Raw genomic sequence first — 15,902 nt, 5'->3', positions numbered from 1 at the left:
CTGCTGATGATGCATGCATTTTATTCATAAACAAAAAAAATTAATGATTTTACAAAATATTTACACAGGTACAGTAACTTCAAATGACTGATTCATTATTTGCTCAGACAAATCGACTGTTAAACTTATGCAGGGGTTTCCCAGATTTTGTGTGTCCTTAAGTTTGTTGTAAATATATAAACATAACCTAAAAGCTCCCCTCTGCTCATTGAATCAACCCCCAAAACGCATCTCTGTGTATTAAAGTTAATTTTTGTTCCAAAAAAAAAGATTTCTTCTTCCACCTTTCTCCACTCACCCCTCGACAACTCTTTGCAGCTCAGGTACACCAGCTCACCAACTCTACTCAAACACTGTAAAACTGCTTTACACTACACAGTAGCCACTACTAATATTGGAGTAATTCAGGGATGCAGATTTATATTGGAAAGTAATTCTGAAGAAGAATACGGATACGGAAAGCTGACGGGATTGAGCTCTTCGGTTTGTTACACATAAAACCCTGGAAGTCTGAATTTGTGATTTTGACATTGTCATCAGTACTAGAATCAGAATTAGTTTTATTGCCTAGCAGGTTTTCCCATACAAGGAATTTCACCTGTTGTTTTGGGGCATAATAGTACATGCTACCATGTAGAAAATTTTTCAAGATAAAGAAGACGAAACAGAGAGTTCAAACATCCACGATGCCATATTGGATATCTTTGAACTGCAATTTCAAAGCAGAAATGCTCAGTGATGGCTTGTTTAGCTCATAATATGTCTTTTAGAATATGAGAAACACAATTTAGATATGTTGGTAACAAAGAAATATTTCACTTAAACTGGATGGGGTCTTTAAAATGTGTGCCATGTTTGTTAAATACCATAATAAAAAAAGAAAACCTCATTTTGATACAGACCTTCAAGAAACGGCAGTTCCACTTTAATTTATGCTCTGTTTTCAAGATGCAAAGTCTGTTAATTTGCAGTTAAGAAAAGAATCAACATCTGCTGATATAAAGTCGAGTAACTGTGGTAAATTTGGGCCCCCCAGGAATTCATGCAGTGAGAAAGCAGTAAAGTGATTCCAGTCTGTATAGTTTATTTAGCCGATTGAAGGGGGAAACTGAATGCATATGTATGTATTATTTTTAATTTAACAGGCAGGTTCTGTTATCTTCAGTAAGCATTTTCCACTGCAGTAACAGCTTCCCTGCAGACGGGATCCAGTTTTCCATCTCCACCTTTGGGGGAGAACACAGCAGGTTTCCAGACAGAGTGACTTCCCCCTGATGCACCATTTAATCTCTGCTTTATTCAACTCACCAAACTCAAGCTCCTTTATCTTACACCTGAACACCACCTCCCCGCTGACCACAAGCTCCACCATGTTCCAGTCCTGTGTTTCTTTCAGGATGCACCAGTGACCACGTGCCCTCAGAGCGACTGCAGATATGTTGGACAGACAGATTTGACAGACCTGGAACATTAATAAAGCAGAAGGACATGAAGTCCTAACATCACTATGATAAGAGGAGAACTTTCACCTTGGAGACCCTGCAGGCGGAAGGTTCTGTGTTGCACCACTCCACTGGATTCATAAGGTCCGTAGCAAAGAGTCACTCGCGCATTGGCCGGCATTGTTTACTGTGGTCACCTGGGTAACAGTCCCACACTGTGCATCTGATATGTGGCGGCGCCAAGTTCCAAACAGATCAGTTTACTTACGCATGTACATATAAGTAAGATAAACCAACTAAAAAAAAAAAAAAAAAAACAATTAATTTTGAGGGTTAAAAAGTGGACGGTGGATTAATGAGGCAAACAACTGGAGGCAGAAACCTGTCTACCACCGTCTGTGTCTGAGTCACTGTAAAGTCTTTCCAAAACAAAAACAGTTATTTTAAATCAACATGTGTGTAGGTTCACATGTATGATTCAACCCTTCCAAGCTATAATAACTACATAATATATGTACATATATATATTTAGATGGAAACCATTTTTTTAAAAAAGGCTGGAATGCTTTTGTAAACAAAATTTTCTACAACAGAATCCAGTAAAATCACACACTTCGTCCACAAACTGTTTAAAAAGGATAGAAAAGCAGCAGGTAAAATTAAAACACTGCATGCGAAATTATCTGCAATGGTTGCAACTGTTCCCAGAGCAACCATGAAACACTACTAAAAACACAGAAAACCTGTGCTGAAGTAAAATTTATACACAAAATCCTGTGCAGTTTGCACTGTTTTCAAGTGGATTTGGCCTTTTTAAGGTGTGAGCCCACAAACAGACGTAACTGTTAACTGTACTATGGCTTTATAACTGCAGGAGGAGGAACATATCCATATCAAGGCAGGGCAAAAACTCAAGTTTCTGTAATGTACAGGATCACTGCACAAGCCTCCCCACTCATTACTTTTGTTTTGTGTCCCTGTTCTATTGAAATCAAATGTTTAAAGGGAAGAAAACACACATGGCTGTGCAACCTGGTGGGAGCTTCATTTAGCAAAATAAAAGGATTTTAAAATAAAAACGCAGTCTGAAATACCACTTCCTGCATAAAAATGGAGGAAAAGACTCTTACACTCCTGGACTGAACCTGAAGTGAGCTTAAATAATTACATTTACATGAGGTTAAGTAGTGACTGGTCACATGTAGGGAGGAGCTTTCTAAGGCCATAGGATTCCTGTCACATATAATGGAGGCAATGCAGATGATGCTAATTCCTTTTTCTTTTTTTTTCTCTTTTAAGTTAAATATGACTCAGTCTGAAAAAGACTACTTTGCTAGAACTAGTAACATAGTGGTAGTAGTGCCATGTCCCCAATAATACTTCACCTTCTCATCATAAATTGTAATTATAAAGCAGTTACTGACATATTCCATTACTTCAGTGCCTGTTGTGTGCATAAATGTGTGTAAACCCAAACATACAATCTGCATCTATTCTGTACACAACAAATTTTAAGTCTCAATTTGATTTAGGTTTGTATCCTTTAATAGTCAACAGTATCTTATAAATACTATACTTTGACAGTCAAAAACACAGTGATCACTTCTGGTTAGTAAGTTTCAAACTTACAATTACATCCCGTAACATTAGGCTATATCATACAAAAATAACTCAGTCGATATATTCTGCTCATAAATGTACAAATACACAGTTTTTTTACTCAACATTCTTTAACTAGTTGTACCCTTTTAAAGTCTTGCACCAATTACATTTTGTTTACTATGTACACAAGCACAGTGCGAGTCCCAGTATGTGGACTACAGGATGATATGAACAGACTGAGGAGGGATTTTAGAAAAGGATACTTTTCTGAACAGATGGTTTAGCAACACCACATGTATTGTCGGTACAATACACAGACTAGTCAACACAAATTGCATAGAAGACTGCGGCATCACAATCTTCATAAAATCATTAGATGGCAGCATGCGACTTGCAGGTGGACACAGTGAGCCGTTTGTCATGACTCACAGACTGCTTTTGCTCCATCAGACCGATTGACAGGCTTTAATGGGCAAAATGATGCAAACATGTAAGAATGAGAAACACTACTGAGTGTTTGCATCTCTTTTTTTTCCCCATTCAAGCATTTCCTACCAACCTTTTTTGTAGCTATGGTTGCTTAGCAATTAATTTACTCTTTCCTTTGGCTTATTGATCTTAGTTTTGTGCAAAATGATAAAAAGCATAAATCTAGTTCTCACTCTTATCTACATACAACCGCCACTGTGACAGACATTTTAATTCCTGCTGTATTTTTTCGATATTTTTTTGTGAGAACAGCTGAAAAACACCCTCTGTAGTAACTAAACACCATTATATATTTTCCAAAAATAAACCGATTAGATTATCATCAGTACAGTACACAACAATACTCCTTTACATAACATTTTGTATCACAGTTACACTGTATATGTTATGAATGACTCGAGGAATACATTATTGCAGCACAAAAACACACACTTAGTATCACACAGTCGCTATCAGCTTCTTATAATTTACTCCCATTCTTCAGTGCCTCTCCCTGTGATGAAGTCTGGGTTTTGGCCTCCGCATTAGTCTGGTCTGGTGTCTTCACCAGAACCTGCGGGACTGTTTGCGGATTCTTGGTCAAGTCAGATTGTCTCTGAGGTGTTTTGTTCTGCCAGTCCGTCTCCGTTTGTGTGTGCGTATCCAGTGTCTGAGCCTTTCCCTGCTCGTTTGGTTTGGAGCCGGAGTTGCATTTACTGCACAGATCCCTCATGTCCAGGAGCCCCTGCACCAAGCACTTTACAAATTCTGCTGAACACGTCTGTGGGCTCTCGCGAAAGCTGGACACGGAGAAGACAATGTGGTCTGACTGAGGGTTGTAGCAGGCGCCATATCCGTTTGGAACCACGGGTCCGTAGCAGCAGAACATCTCAACGGTAGTCGGAACCTGAGGGAAGATTAATGCTTCAGTACTTAGTGACAGTTTCACTAGAGTGTTGAAATGCAGCTGTGAATGCAAAGACTTAGATGCATGAGTGAGTATTTTCAAAATTGATTAATCATTCTGAGTGATGTTTTAACAAAAAAAAAGCCAAAATTTTCTGATTCCATCATCTTAAATGTTAGTATTTTGTGTTTTTTTTTTTTTTTTTTTTAGCAAAATATACTGACAGAACCAAAGTGATCTTAGGTTTTTTTAGGGTTCAATAGTTCAAAATATAAAAGCACATTATAATACAAATAAACAGATAATATTAAACATTTTGGGAGAATGTGCTATAAATTAGCTTATTATGAAATGTGGGTAAGATATCAAAACATATGTTGACATCTCTTTTCACAGTTTCTTCTTACTTTTACTGATCGAATAAGCTCACATTTTGTAATATGGATAGTTTCATCTTCAAAATACATTTTAAAACCATGTGTGGATACCTGACTTGTGGACAGAATGAACTGATTGCTGATGAGATAGGCTTCATCTTTGAATATTTCCGGCTTGTCTATCTTCATTTCATGTGCGATTTCACGCAGTCCAAGTAGGTGATTGTCTATAGCCATCCCTGTAATAGCCTGAAAATAGCAATGTTATGGTATTTTTGATCAAAAATAAAACATTAATAGAAACCTGGATTTAGAGAGTAGTTACCAGAATAGTATACTTCGTCTGCGCATTTATGGCACCTTGTAACATCTCCATCTTCTCTGTGTCCTGCAGAAGCAAATGTCTGACAATCAATACCAGGCGATTAAATGCTTTATTTACGGTGAGCATAGTTTTTCACGGTCAAGTGCATCAACATGGCCAGCAGCAAAATATTGAATAGCAAAGCACAGAAAACTGTCTTGTTATATCATTCAGATAGATTTTTTTAAAACTCCGCTGCACCATTCATTCAGCAATGACAGCAGGACTGTAACATCCACATTAAAACATCTTACACTAGTGCTGAGTTTCCCATCAGTCATTGCTTTGACAAAGGCCAGAGCTTCGGGCGTGGCTGAGCGAATATTGTCAACTCTGCCTTCCTGAAAACGACGTATAGAAGCACTTTCATACGTCGACACCAGTCTGCCATGACACCTGCAGTAAAGCACAAAGAGCTTGAAGCTCAGAGTCCAGGCCTAGTGGGACACATGAGAATCAGTCATGTGATTTTTTTTTATTATTTTTTTTTTACCGGTAGAAGGCCAGTTGAAGAGCAACCTGGATGTAGGCATCTGGGCTCATTTTCTGCTTCTTGATGAACTCTCTCCCATAATCGTAGAACTTGTGGATGTTCATGTCCAGATTTCTCACCAGCCTGAGCACGGAAGAATAAATTTCACCACGAGCTGAAACCATTAATTAACTTCTTTGATTGCTGAGAACGCAACGTAAACCCAAACCTCTGGAGTTTATCAGCAGAAGACGTGAGGAGTTTGTGGACCTCTGGAGTACATTTCCAGCGAAGTCTGCGTGGTGCAGGCAGCTCACTCACACTTGCAGCCCTGACCAGCTTTGATGGGCTCCCAATCCTGATGGGAATATAAGATCATTTTTGATTTTCAGTGCTTAGTAAATCAACAAACATCAGTCATATATTGGTCATTTATTACATCTATTTCTCACATGTATTTTAGGAGATACTCAGTGCACTGCACGAGGACAATTCCCTCAAATGGTGAGTGTTCACACACCACTCCACAGCAACCATCAGCTCCTATGACAAACTGACACACAAATGCAATTTATCAGATTTTCCAAAGCTGAATTGCAATATTACAGAATTTAGGATTCAACTTATTTGCAACACTGTACTTCTGCAGTCTTCTACTACAAATGCATGTTCCCTCATATACATTTGATTCACACTTAAAACCCCACAGTGAAGAAAATACCCAAGAAAGACCCACTGACTCTATGTGGTAAATATGAATCATGTGATTTGATTAAGTAATCTGTTATTTTTAATCAAAGTACATACTAATGACATTTTGCAAGCTGAGGGTTTGAAGTCCACTAGAAATGTAGGCTCCCTGTTTGAATTTCTTTAAATGTAAATTTCAGGGATTGGCTAATTATATCCACTGTACTGAGAGAAATGAAAATGAATTAGCTCAATCGTCTGAGTAGGAAAGTAGGAAAGCTGAAATTATAAATCATTAATTTACATTAATTTCATCCTTATTTAATTATCATTTTCCTCAATAACTAATAACAAATATAATGTAGGGCTGGAGCACACACAGTCTGCAGAACGTTAAGGTGACGCAAATTTCTTGCTAACTGTGTTGACTAACCTGCATTGGTTTGTCGTACCAGCGGTTGCCTCCATTCTTGGCCACTCCGTCTCCGTGCAGCATCAACATGGCACGTGTGGTGTCACTGAGCTCAGGACCGCTGGAATCATCCAGACAGACCAGACAGAGACAACGCTCAATCATGTCCAGGGAGTCTCTGTTGGTCGACTCTATAGGAAATAAAAGTCATCCAGGTGGGACAGATTGAGCTGGAGTTGCTTTACTGAGAAAAGAGTCTTTACTTACCTCTCATTAGCACACTACGAGACTCGGCCCACTCTGTCCGTCCATCTGACGTTAGGAGGCCTATAGGTGGGAGCCGTTCTTCTTCGCTCTCAGCCATCTTGACGATTTTCTGCAGCTGAGTCAGCAGGTCTCTTTCATTCAGACGCCGGAAGTTGATCACCACGTCCATCACAAAGAACTGGAAAGAGGTTCAGAATGGACACAAAGTGTTTTCAGTACACTGGTCCCTCTGGACACATACGCTGCTCCGGAGAGGTTTAAAGCATTTTGAATGTTTGGATCCTTATCCAGCAGGCGGTACCATTAGGAAGACACTCACTGAGCAGCAGGATAACAATCCCCCAAATATACAGCCAGGGTCATAAGGACTCCCACAGAGCCTTGATCTCAAAATCATAATCAGTCTGAGACTACATGAAGAGACAGAAACAACTAAGATGGCCTCAATCCAACAGGTGAACTGTGGCAATTTTTTGGGTAAACCAACCTGCTCTGTGCTTTGAAAAACCTTTCAAGAGAATTCAAGTCAAAGATTTATTTGGGTGAGGTTTTATTTTCTATTTTCTACACTTTACATGAAGTTAATTAATAAATCCTCACTTTATGAGTATCTAAAAATTTTGCACAATGCTGTAGACCTTGTTGGACATATGGAAACACTGGAAATGGACATTTAAAGTTTAACTCCGGAAAATTACAACCTGGATCTTAGTTTTTAGAGCACTACCCAACATTGCTCTTGGTTATAATTATACTTATCTCACAGAAGTAACTATGAGATTGCTGCAAGAAAGTTGGGTGCAACATAGACAAATGATTGGACTGGAAGAGAGGTTGTTGACAAGCCAACAGTTTGGCCTACATATCTAAACCACTTTATGTTCTCTTATTTTGTCGTTACAGGGGAAAACTGTGTGTGCACAGCTCTGGAAGTTACCACAGGTCAAAGCTGAACCAGGTGAGTCGGAGAATCATATCGAATGTTTACAACAGCCAGTTTCAACAAAAAATCTGTTTGACTTTGTTTTCTGCTTCAAATAAATCCTTTGAATTTCTTTAAACCTTGTATGATAATCTAACTGCTCTTGTTTTCTGCTATATCAGACATGATTGTAGAAATGTTGCACCATTTCCAAAACGCAGCAGTTCATTTGATGATTGCAGTAGTATTATTACCTATATGAATGATGGCAAAAAGTTTCCAGTGGTGCTTTTTTACCATGAGATGGATGGAGTTTAGATAGATCTAAAGTTGGGTTGCTTGATCTTACATTTAGTGAATTTCAAACTTAAATCTCTAGTAATGTCGATCCATTATTTCTTATCAAAGTACATGTTTTTACCTGTTTTAAACATTTTTCTTTGCTCTGTTTCCATTGAGAGGGGATCTGCGTTAATTTCAATCAATCAATCTAAAGGTCTTTTCCTCCCCAATAACTGAAAAAATCAAGCCTGTTCTTAAATTTTGCAATTCTAGACCTTGTGACAAAAACCATGAGATACAGTTAAAATCCCCCCAAAAAGAAAGTGTGCTTGAGTTGGATTGTTTTCTCAAACTCCTATTTAAGTAAAGAATGGTGTTTCATATTTAATCTGTAAGCCTGAGATGTTTACTGATTGTCAGCTGATCTATTTCCATGACAACTCCATCCACAGATGAAGACTGTGGACTCTGGATCTTGGGCTGTTCTTTTTTTTTTTTTTGTCAAACTAGTGTATTCATTTTGAAGGGATTTGTGTTCTGTCTGACCTGGTTTTTACATGCCACAATGATGTGTTCAGGTTCTGGCATCACGCTGCTCTCCTGGGCCACCAGCGTGTCACTCTCGGGCCCTGGTAGTCGGTAGGAAGTGAAGAGGCGATAGTACTGCTCCATGCACAGGGGGGTTCCAGCCAACTGGCCTCGGGCATAGTCCACCGGCAGGGCACGGCTACACTCAGACACACACAACTTTATCAGGCCTGTTTATTTACACCACAGGATTAGATAGTTCTGTTTGTGCTCAGCCTGTGCTCTACTTACGCATCAAGTAGAGTCTTGTACTCCAAAACTCCGGAAATTAAGTGAGCAGCAAACCTAAGGAAGACAGCAATGCTCTGTTTAATACCACACACATCCTCAGTCTTGCTCTCTTTACTCTTGATTTATTGTGTGTCTATATCACACTTAAATGCTTTATGTAAACCATCTGGTTAAGGAGCTAGTTCCAGATCAATACCGTGTTAACCAATCTGTTAACATTGCCACCAGTAAGCTGGCCAGGCCTCTGAGCCCCCAAGGGGTTCTGGGTAATGTCCCTATCTGTCAACGTGTAGCAAGGAAGTGTTCAATTCCCTGTAATCAATCAGAGCTGGCACTTTATTCACTTCACTATCATTTCTCAGTCTTCATACTGCTCAAAAATCGCCTGACAAATGGCAACTTTCTGATTTTCTACAGTGCATTGCAATTCCAGTTTTCTCTGTGTCTGTTAGGGAGGATGAGAAATGAATGACAATGCAGAAGAAATGGTCACTTCCACTCCTGGATGGCAGTGTATTTATCTGCTTGGTCTTATTGCATCACACTGTGGGGTTTCTCACATGACTCATTTGTCTCGGCTTTGCAGCGTCTCGTACCTCAAGGAGTCGATAGGAGCCCTGAAGTTCTGATTTGGGAAGACCATCGCAGGACTGGAGTTGACGGGCAGAGCCAGTCGGTTGTTCAGGTACATGTCATTCAGCCAGTAGCTGTACACCTGCGGCAGATAACAGAGCACAATCTAATAGCAAATGATCGATAAGTCTACATAGGTATAAGTTTGTAAATGTTTTCCAAGTTTGTTTAGAACATTAATGTCTGTAAAAGTCAGTTCAAATCAAGTACAACTTAAGCTTGACAGCTGCATTGATAAAAATACATGTATGCTATTTATTTAGCAGTTTGTCTGAGCTGTAAAATACATTAATGTGAATTGTGTGCCCTCGATACATTCTCTAAATTCTTATTTACCCAGTTTGCCTTGTTCTCCCTCCTCTCCATGAGTTTGCTCTGCAGTAGCTCCCCCACCCCTCCAGGGGCTCCAAACTGCTTCACTATGTTTTGGGTCTTGTCAAACTGCTCCTGGGTGAGCAGGTGCTTCATGCATCTCAGGTACATCTCCAGTGTGTCTTTCAGGGAGGGGAGCGGCAGTTTCGGCAGACCCTGGACAGTGTAGGGATGAAAAATTTTAAGCTCTCGTCTCATTTGTGTTTGCATATCGCCATGCCAAACTTCAGAATCTGATAACATATGCATTGAATCATTTTATCAAGAAAATATTTGAAAAAGGCTAAAAGTCAGTTTAGTCATACTTCATACTAAGTGCAAACAGCAATAAACAAAATGCACAATTTCTCACTTGATTTAAAATATCAAAATGCCTAATTCCAACTAAATTTCATCCAAACATTCCCACTTAATTATTTAAACATCACTTTTATGTCTTGATCTCATTAATAATTGTATTTCTTTGTATTTATTGGATTTGACAAGCCTTATTTGTGAAACAATTTAATCTTCTTAGAAGTCTGATGTAAGATATTTACATCTCCTGAGTCTTTGGAGGGCTCTCGGTCCAGAACTGGCATGTTGGCAGCGCAGAGGAGCAGTCAGGCAGGTTGATTCATAAAACACAGCCTGTGTCCACAAATACAAATCGTATCATGTCAGTACAGTGAGCACAGTAAGTGAAGGTGCCTTGAAATAAATGTCAGTGACAGTCTAAGTGAATTCACATTATTATAGAAATGTTCAGGGAAAAAGCCGATCAAAGATAAAGGAATACAAGAATGCACACCTTGTTAGATTTTCATGCAACCTGCGTATTGGATGTGAACATGCTCACATAACTAATATGAATAAAGATAACCAACTGAAATAATCCATCACATGAAAATGAAACATTTCACTCACCGGTCAGAAAACAAAAAAAACTCTCGTCTGGAGCTCAAACAATAAGTTTAGGTTGGTCCATCTTTACTTGAATCCATTTCTGGAGGAAATTCTTCAAAATTTCGCCACTTCGGTCCTTCATCACTTCGAGCATCTTTCCCTTCATGGCAATGAGCACAACTCCCTCGCTGGCTCAAGAGCGATGCTGAGATGGTACCTCAGCCTCCCGGCTGCCAGGCTCCTCCCAGAAGTCCTGCTATTCGCCGAGAAGTTTATTTGGCACTTCACATCTTCAGCCCACCTTATTTAGACGCCGACTGAACGCCTCAGATGCTCACACACTGTGCAGGGGAACACTTTGGATGCATTTTAACACGGATTTCTGTCTTTGGCGTTTTGAATTCGCAACAGTTTTCGAGGAGAAATTTACGCGCATACATTTCTTCCACCTCATTGCGTCTGACTGATCTAATTGGAGCTGTGTGTATTTAACATTATATGCAATGATTTGCATTTTTGACAAGCGACGATGCTTTGACAGATTCTTTATTTTACACACAATATCAACTGCACGATTCCGCATGAAAATTATTATTGTATTTTGCTCCAAATTTATTTTTGAATTCGGAGAAGTTGCTTTCACTGTTACAGGTACCTCCATATTTTTATTATGAATAATGATCACAAAACCACATGAATGTAGGCCTTGACAAGCTTAGAATTCTTTTCCCCCAATAAATGTTTGAAATGATAAACGTTCACATTATAAATTTAACCATAATTTAACATACCAACGTATAATCATGATAATAGTTTTTCACCTCTAGACAAAAATAAAATTGCAATGAAACACAATAAATAATTTATTGCCTAAATAAATTATTTCAATAAGCAGTATCCTTCACATAATATTCATTTAATTATGTACATGAATATACATGTATGTACAGTAGCAGATCATACATTGAGGCTATGCATTCCAGAAATACATCATCCAAAATAAACAACAAGACGCAGATTTCAGTTACTTTCCAAATTTCTAAAACTGTCCTGTGACACACAATATTGCATACTGAGTTTAGCAGCAAAAGAAATACAGATCACATTGAAAGACGCATACACTACATTTGCTCTTTTGTTAAAGTACATTTACACGTAATTCCCTGAATACGATATGAGTCCGTTTCTGATAAATACTGCTAATGAATAGACATTTATCTCAGCAAATCGTTCACAATACTCTCACTTTTAAAATGAAGAAACGCCAGCGAGCGCCAAAAAGCGTGAAGCTACTTGATTTGACAAAAACCCAGAGGAATTGTCACCAGAAGCGGTAAATAATTGATGTTGTTACACAATCCTAATCGTGTTATGTATTTGATTGAATCAAACGGGCTACACACAACTCTAAATGGGCACTTTGATCGTTTAACACTCAGTTAAAGGACTTTTACGCATACTCTCCTCCTGAGGATTCCTCCTCTGAGAATGAGCGCTGAGCAAAGGTCTCAATGCCATTCTCGTCGATCGTCGTACACAAACCCTTTTTCTTCTTCTCTCTTTGCTCCATCTTAATCGTATCATACAGCCCCGCTGGGCCGTCCTCTAGGAGCATATTTCGCTCAGAGAAAGAGGGTTTCATCTGAGTCACGTTCTTCAGCAGCAGGAGCGCCGGTGCGTAAAGCACGTTGGCGAGCCCCATGCCCAAGTTGAGCTGAACGAAGCCCAGATCGTGCACTATCTGTCCGGCCACCACGGGCCCCAGGGCGTAGGCCACACAGTAGGAGATGTCTGCGATGGCGTACACGCTGCCATACACTGACACATGGCGCACGTCCACCAGGAAACCCAGTGTCGGCAGGAGCGCCGTGTCCACGAAGGCGATGCCAAAACAGATGCCACACAGTGGGATCATGAGCTGGCCAAAGTTTTTACAGGCTGGCACCGTGCAGGAGCTCGCACCTATAAACACCATACCTATAGCCCCGTAGAACCACTGGAGATGAGGATACTTGGCTGCTAATTTGACGGTGAGATAGACACCCAGGACATGAGGGAAGAACGCAGGGAACCATGTCATGCCGATCTCCCACTGGCTGGAATGCATGGTCTCCTCCATCCAGTTGGCGATGGTGGGCTCAAGGAAAGCAAGAGGGATGTTACAGATGGTGAGAGCACCAGCCACCACAGCTATGTAAGGATCAATCATCAGTTTGTATATGGGGGTACCCACTGGCATGTTTTCTCTCTCTCGGTTGGAAAAGGGCTTCAGCACAGTCAGGCACAGCACGCCATCAGCGAAGCAGATGCAGGCCAGGATCAGGAAGGGCACCCGCTTCCCTGCGAACTCGTAGAGGACCCCTCCAAAGGGGGGCGCCACAAGGCTCCCAAAAGAGATGAAAGCCAAGGCTATACCCAGCGCTTTGCTCCTCTCCGTCTCCTCCGTGTACTTGTCTGCGATCAGAGCGATCCCCGACGTGTCCGCGAAAGCCGAGCCGAGGCCCTGCATGCTGCGCGCCAGGAACAGGGTCGCGTAGTTGTCAGCGAAGGCAAATATGAGAGTGGAGAGAAACATGACATTGAGTCCAATGAAAAGTGGGATGTCGTAGCCGACCCTGTCTATGAACGTGCCACTCAGCGGGTTCACCAGGAGCTGCAGGATGGCCTTAGAGGCGAACAGAACCCCAATCTGTAGGTCGAAGTTCCCCTTGGCTACTTTGTGGAAGGTGCTGTTGGTGGAGTTTGTATGCGCTGCAGCGGCTTGGGCATGATCCGCTGATTTCTGTAGCCCTTCAAGGTAATCGGGTATAATTGGCACAATTACCATGTAAAGCATGTTGTCTAATAAAAGTGCTATGCAGACTATTACGAGAATAATCCGTTTCTGCCGTTCTGGGTCTTGGATTACCAGTTGTTTAGTTCTTTCACCCATCTGGGACAGTTTGGAGGCGGCAGATTGTGCCATATTAGTGGCTTGTCCCGCTGTGATCCCCTCCGGCTCCATGATTTCCTTCCTCTCTGGTTCAAATCTTGTCTTAAAAAAATAGAGGTTCAGTGTCCACCGGTTTGTTTACAGAATTACGCACGCTTGGCACATCTGTTCTGTCTTTTTATTTTGTTTTCTCATCCACCACCGGGGAGCCCTAATTAGCTAGACAACTTTCCTCTGCTTTACCTCTTCTCTGTCCCTTGCGCTGTCCGTCATCGCACACACTTTTCCACTCTCGTGACTTGGACTCGTTTTATCCCCGCCGTCCCTAGTTGCTTCATTGTCTCATATCCCGTCATTCAGGTGACGTGCTGGTCCCGGGCAGAGCTCACAGGTTTTGGGAGGGATTCACCTACAGCTCACGGTGCCGGTTCCATCAGCGCGCTGGCTGCGTTGAGGTCGGTCTGCTGCGCCCCTCCGGCTCTCAGACTCTCCCAGCTGTCTCCAGTCACCTGTAACGCTGTGAGCTAAGTCATCATTCCACATCAGCCGGACTGGTTTTTGTCGGTCGTGGAAGGAATACACACTGCAGTTTGTTGACTCCCATAGGTATCCCCCCCTTTCCCCCTCCCATCCTCGCCGATGGCTGTGACGCACAGTCCTGCTGCTCTCCAGCAGATCTTTTATGCTAATTAAACACAAAATCCCGAGTGCACACTGCTGTCCAGCCAGTTGCGTCAAAGCAGAGCCGAAGATGCTTGGTTCAGTTTATGTTACATTATTTAACCATCCCAGTTTTAAATGGCAATTGGGCTTTTCGCAGTTTTAATCGATTTACAAAAATCGTTAAAGCTCTTATAATAACGCGCACTTTTACGCATTTGTTTTTTGACTCAAAGTGGACTCAACAGCATAAGAAAATCTTCAGTTGTTATACTTCAGCTCAACAGCATCACTGCTACTCAAGATCTGGGCGTTTGTGTGTGTGTGTGTGTTTTCTTTTTTAGATGATAAAAACTGTTTTGTTTCAGCACCACACTCCAGCGGACAGCTCCACAGGATACGTCACCGAAAAGATTTAAATTTAGTAATTACATTTTTCCATTTCTTCCCCTTAAAATATATATGTTTGTTTTTCGCACAGCAGGAAAGATGTGTGGTGTAAGTGAGGAAAAATCCAGCAGCTCTCACCTCAGTGTGTGTAAAAGAGATGTTTTTTTTAGTTGCTGCCACTCACTTCCCTGTTTCTGAAACATCTCAGAGCCAAAATAAGAATTTAATTACAAAAGAATTATTTCTTATCATCTGTATTCTTCACCGTCAGCACCAACGTTCAGTTACCTTCCTTACAGAATTTGTTCTTCTGCCACTACATTTATTCTTTCTACATTTAAAAAAAATGTTTAAAACTCAAACACTAAATGCATATCGTTTCCTTGTGTAGACCTGCTAATTACTGTTAGACTGTATGTCAGGAAAACTTCCAAGAGATCAGTCATTGCGCTTTGAACCTGCATGAGACGAGGAAACTGGGATTTAAAGATAGCTGTACGCTGCCATCTACTGGCTAAGCCCAGGTTCAGCAGCTGTCAGTCTGAGAGAAAAGCTGCTAATGGAAAGAGATCAATAATTCAATTTAAAATCAACCTCTTTGAACATTTTCCCGTAATCAGTTGTTGCACTGGAGTGAGATGGAAAGTAGTTTCTTCTGTTTTCTATATATTATGTATATATATCTATATTTTAAAGATACCGATTTCGGTTAAAATTACATTTAGCTTTACCAACCTTAAAACAGCAGAATTCAACTGGAAATTGATTCAGTTATCTCAGTCCATAGTAGGTGTTTTCTGTTTTGTCTGTTTTGAGAATAAATACAGCTTGGTTAAAAGCACCAAATTGCTTCTCACCTGCAGTTGGCTGTTGATATGGTGAGATGTGAAACATGAGACAGAGCGGTACTGACATCTACTGGAGGAAGAATATAAACAATGAATTCCCGATCTTCTCTGTTCCAATTGTTCCAATTTCCTCTTGGCCCGCCGGACTTGAACCCTCG

At 40.7% G+C, this 15,902-nt stretch overlaps 3 protein-coding genes across 4 annotated transcripts; all 3 read right to left on the bottom strand.

Annotated features, from left to right (window-relative positions):
• Window positions 1-932: 932 nt before the first annotated feature.
• On the bottom strand, window positions 933-1,623 carry c16h10orf53 (chromosome 16 C10orf53 homolog). The gene is made up of 3 exons (XM_023263876.3): window positions 1,530-1,623; window positions 1,309-1,428; window positions 933-1,226 (listed from the first exon to the last, which is right to left on the bottom strand). Exons 1-3 carry the CDS (start codon window positions 1,621-1,623, stop codon window positions 1,162-1,164), a joined length of 279 nt encoding a protein of 92 aa, XP_023119644.2. The 3' UTR covers window positions 933-1,161.
• A 1,341-nt stretch (window positions 1,624-2,964) lies between these two features.
• On the bottom strand, window positions 2,965-15,901 carry chata (choline O-acetyltransferase a). 2 transcript variants are annotated; one of them, XM_023263945.3, is made up of 15 exons: window positions 15,754-15,901; window positions 10,569-10,659; window positions 9,994-10,185; window positions 9,621-9,739; window positions 9,025-9,078; window positions 8,752-8,932; window positions 7,002-7,179; window positions 6,756-6,925; window positions 6,085-6,185; window positions 5,862-5,990; window positions 5,654-5,776; window positions 5,415-5,556; window positions 5,122-5,184; window positions 4,908-5,045; window positions 2,965-4,419 (listed from the first exon to the last, which is right to left on the bottom strand). In XM_023263945.3, the coding sequence occupies exons 2-15, from the start codon at window positions 10,608-10,610 to the stop codon at window positions 3,994-3,996; spliced, it is 2,058 nt and encodes a 685-aa protein (XP_023119713.2). In that variant the 5' UTR covers window positions 10,611-10,659; window positions 15,754-15,901; the 3' UTR covers window positions 2,965-3,993. The 2 variants fall into 2 exon arrangements, with proteins under 2 accessions (XP_023119713.2, XP_035801198.2); XM_035945305.2 differs by lacking the exon at window positions 15,754-15,901 and adding an exon at window positions 10,936-11,608.
• On the bottom strand, window positions 11,812-14,992 carry slc18a3a (solute carrier family 18 member 3a). Its single transcript, XM_023263946.3, has one exon. The coding sequence runs from the start codon at window positions 13,916-13,918 to the stop codon at window positions 12,365-12,367; it is 1,554 nt and encodes a 517-aa protein (XP_023119714.1). The 5' UTR covers window positions 13,919-14,992; the 3' UTR covers window positions 11,812-12,364.
• Window position 15,902: the final 1 nt, after the last annotated feature.

The sequence above is a fragment of the Amphiprion ocellaris genome, chromosome 16, assembly GCF_022539595.1.
Source record: "Amphiprion ocellaris isolate individual 3 ecotype Okinawa chromosome 16, ASM2253959v1, whole genome shotgun sequence".
Classification (NCBI taxonomy): Eukaryota; Metazoa; Chordata; class Actinopteri; family Pomacentridae; genus Amphiprion; species Amphiprion ocellaris.
Note: the sequence above shows the minus strand (reverse complement) of the source record. Positions and strands in the feature narration are given on the sequence as shown.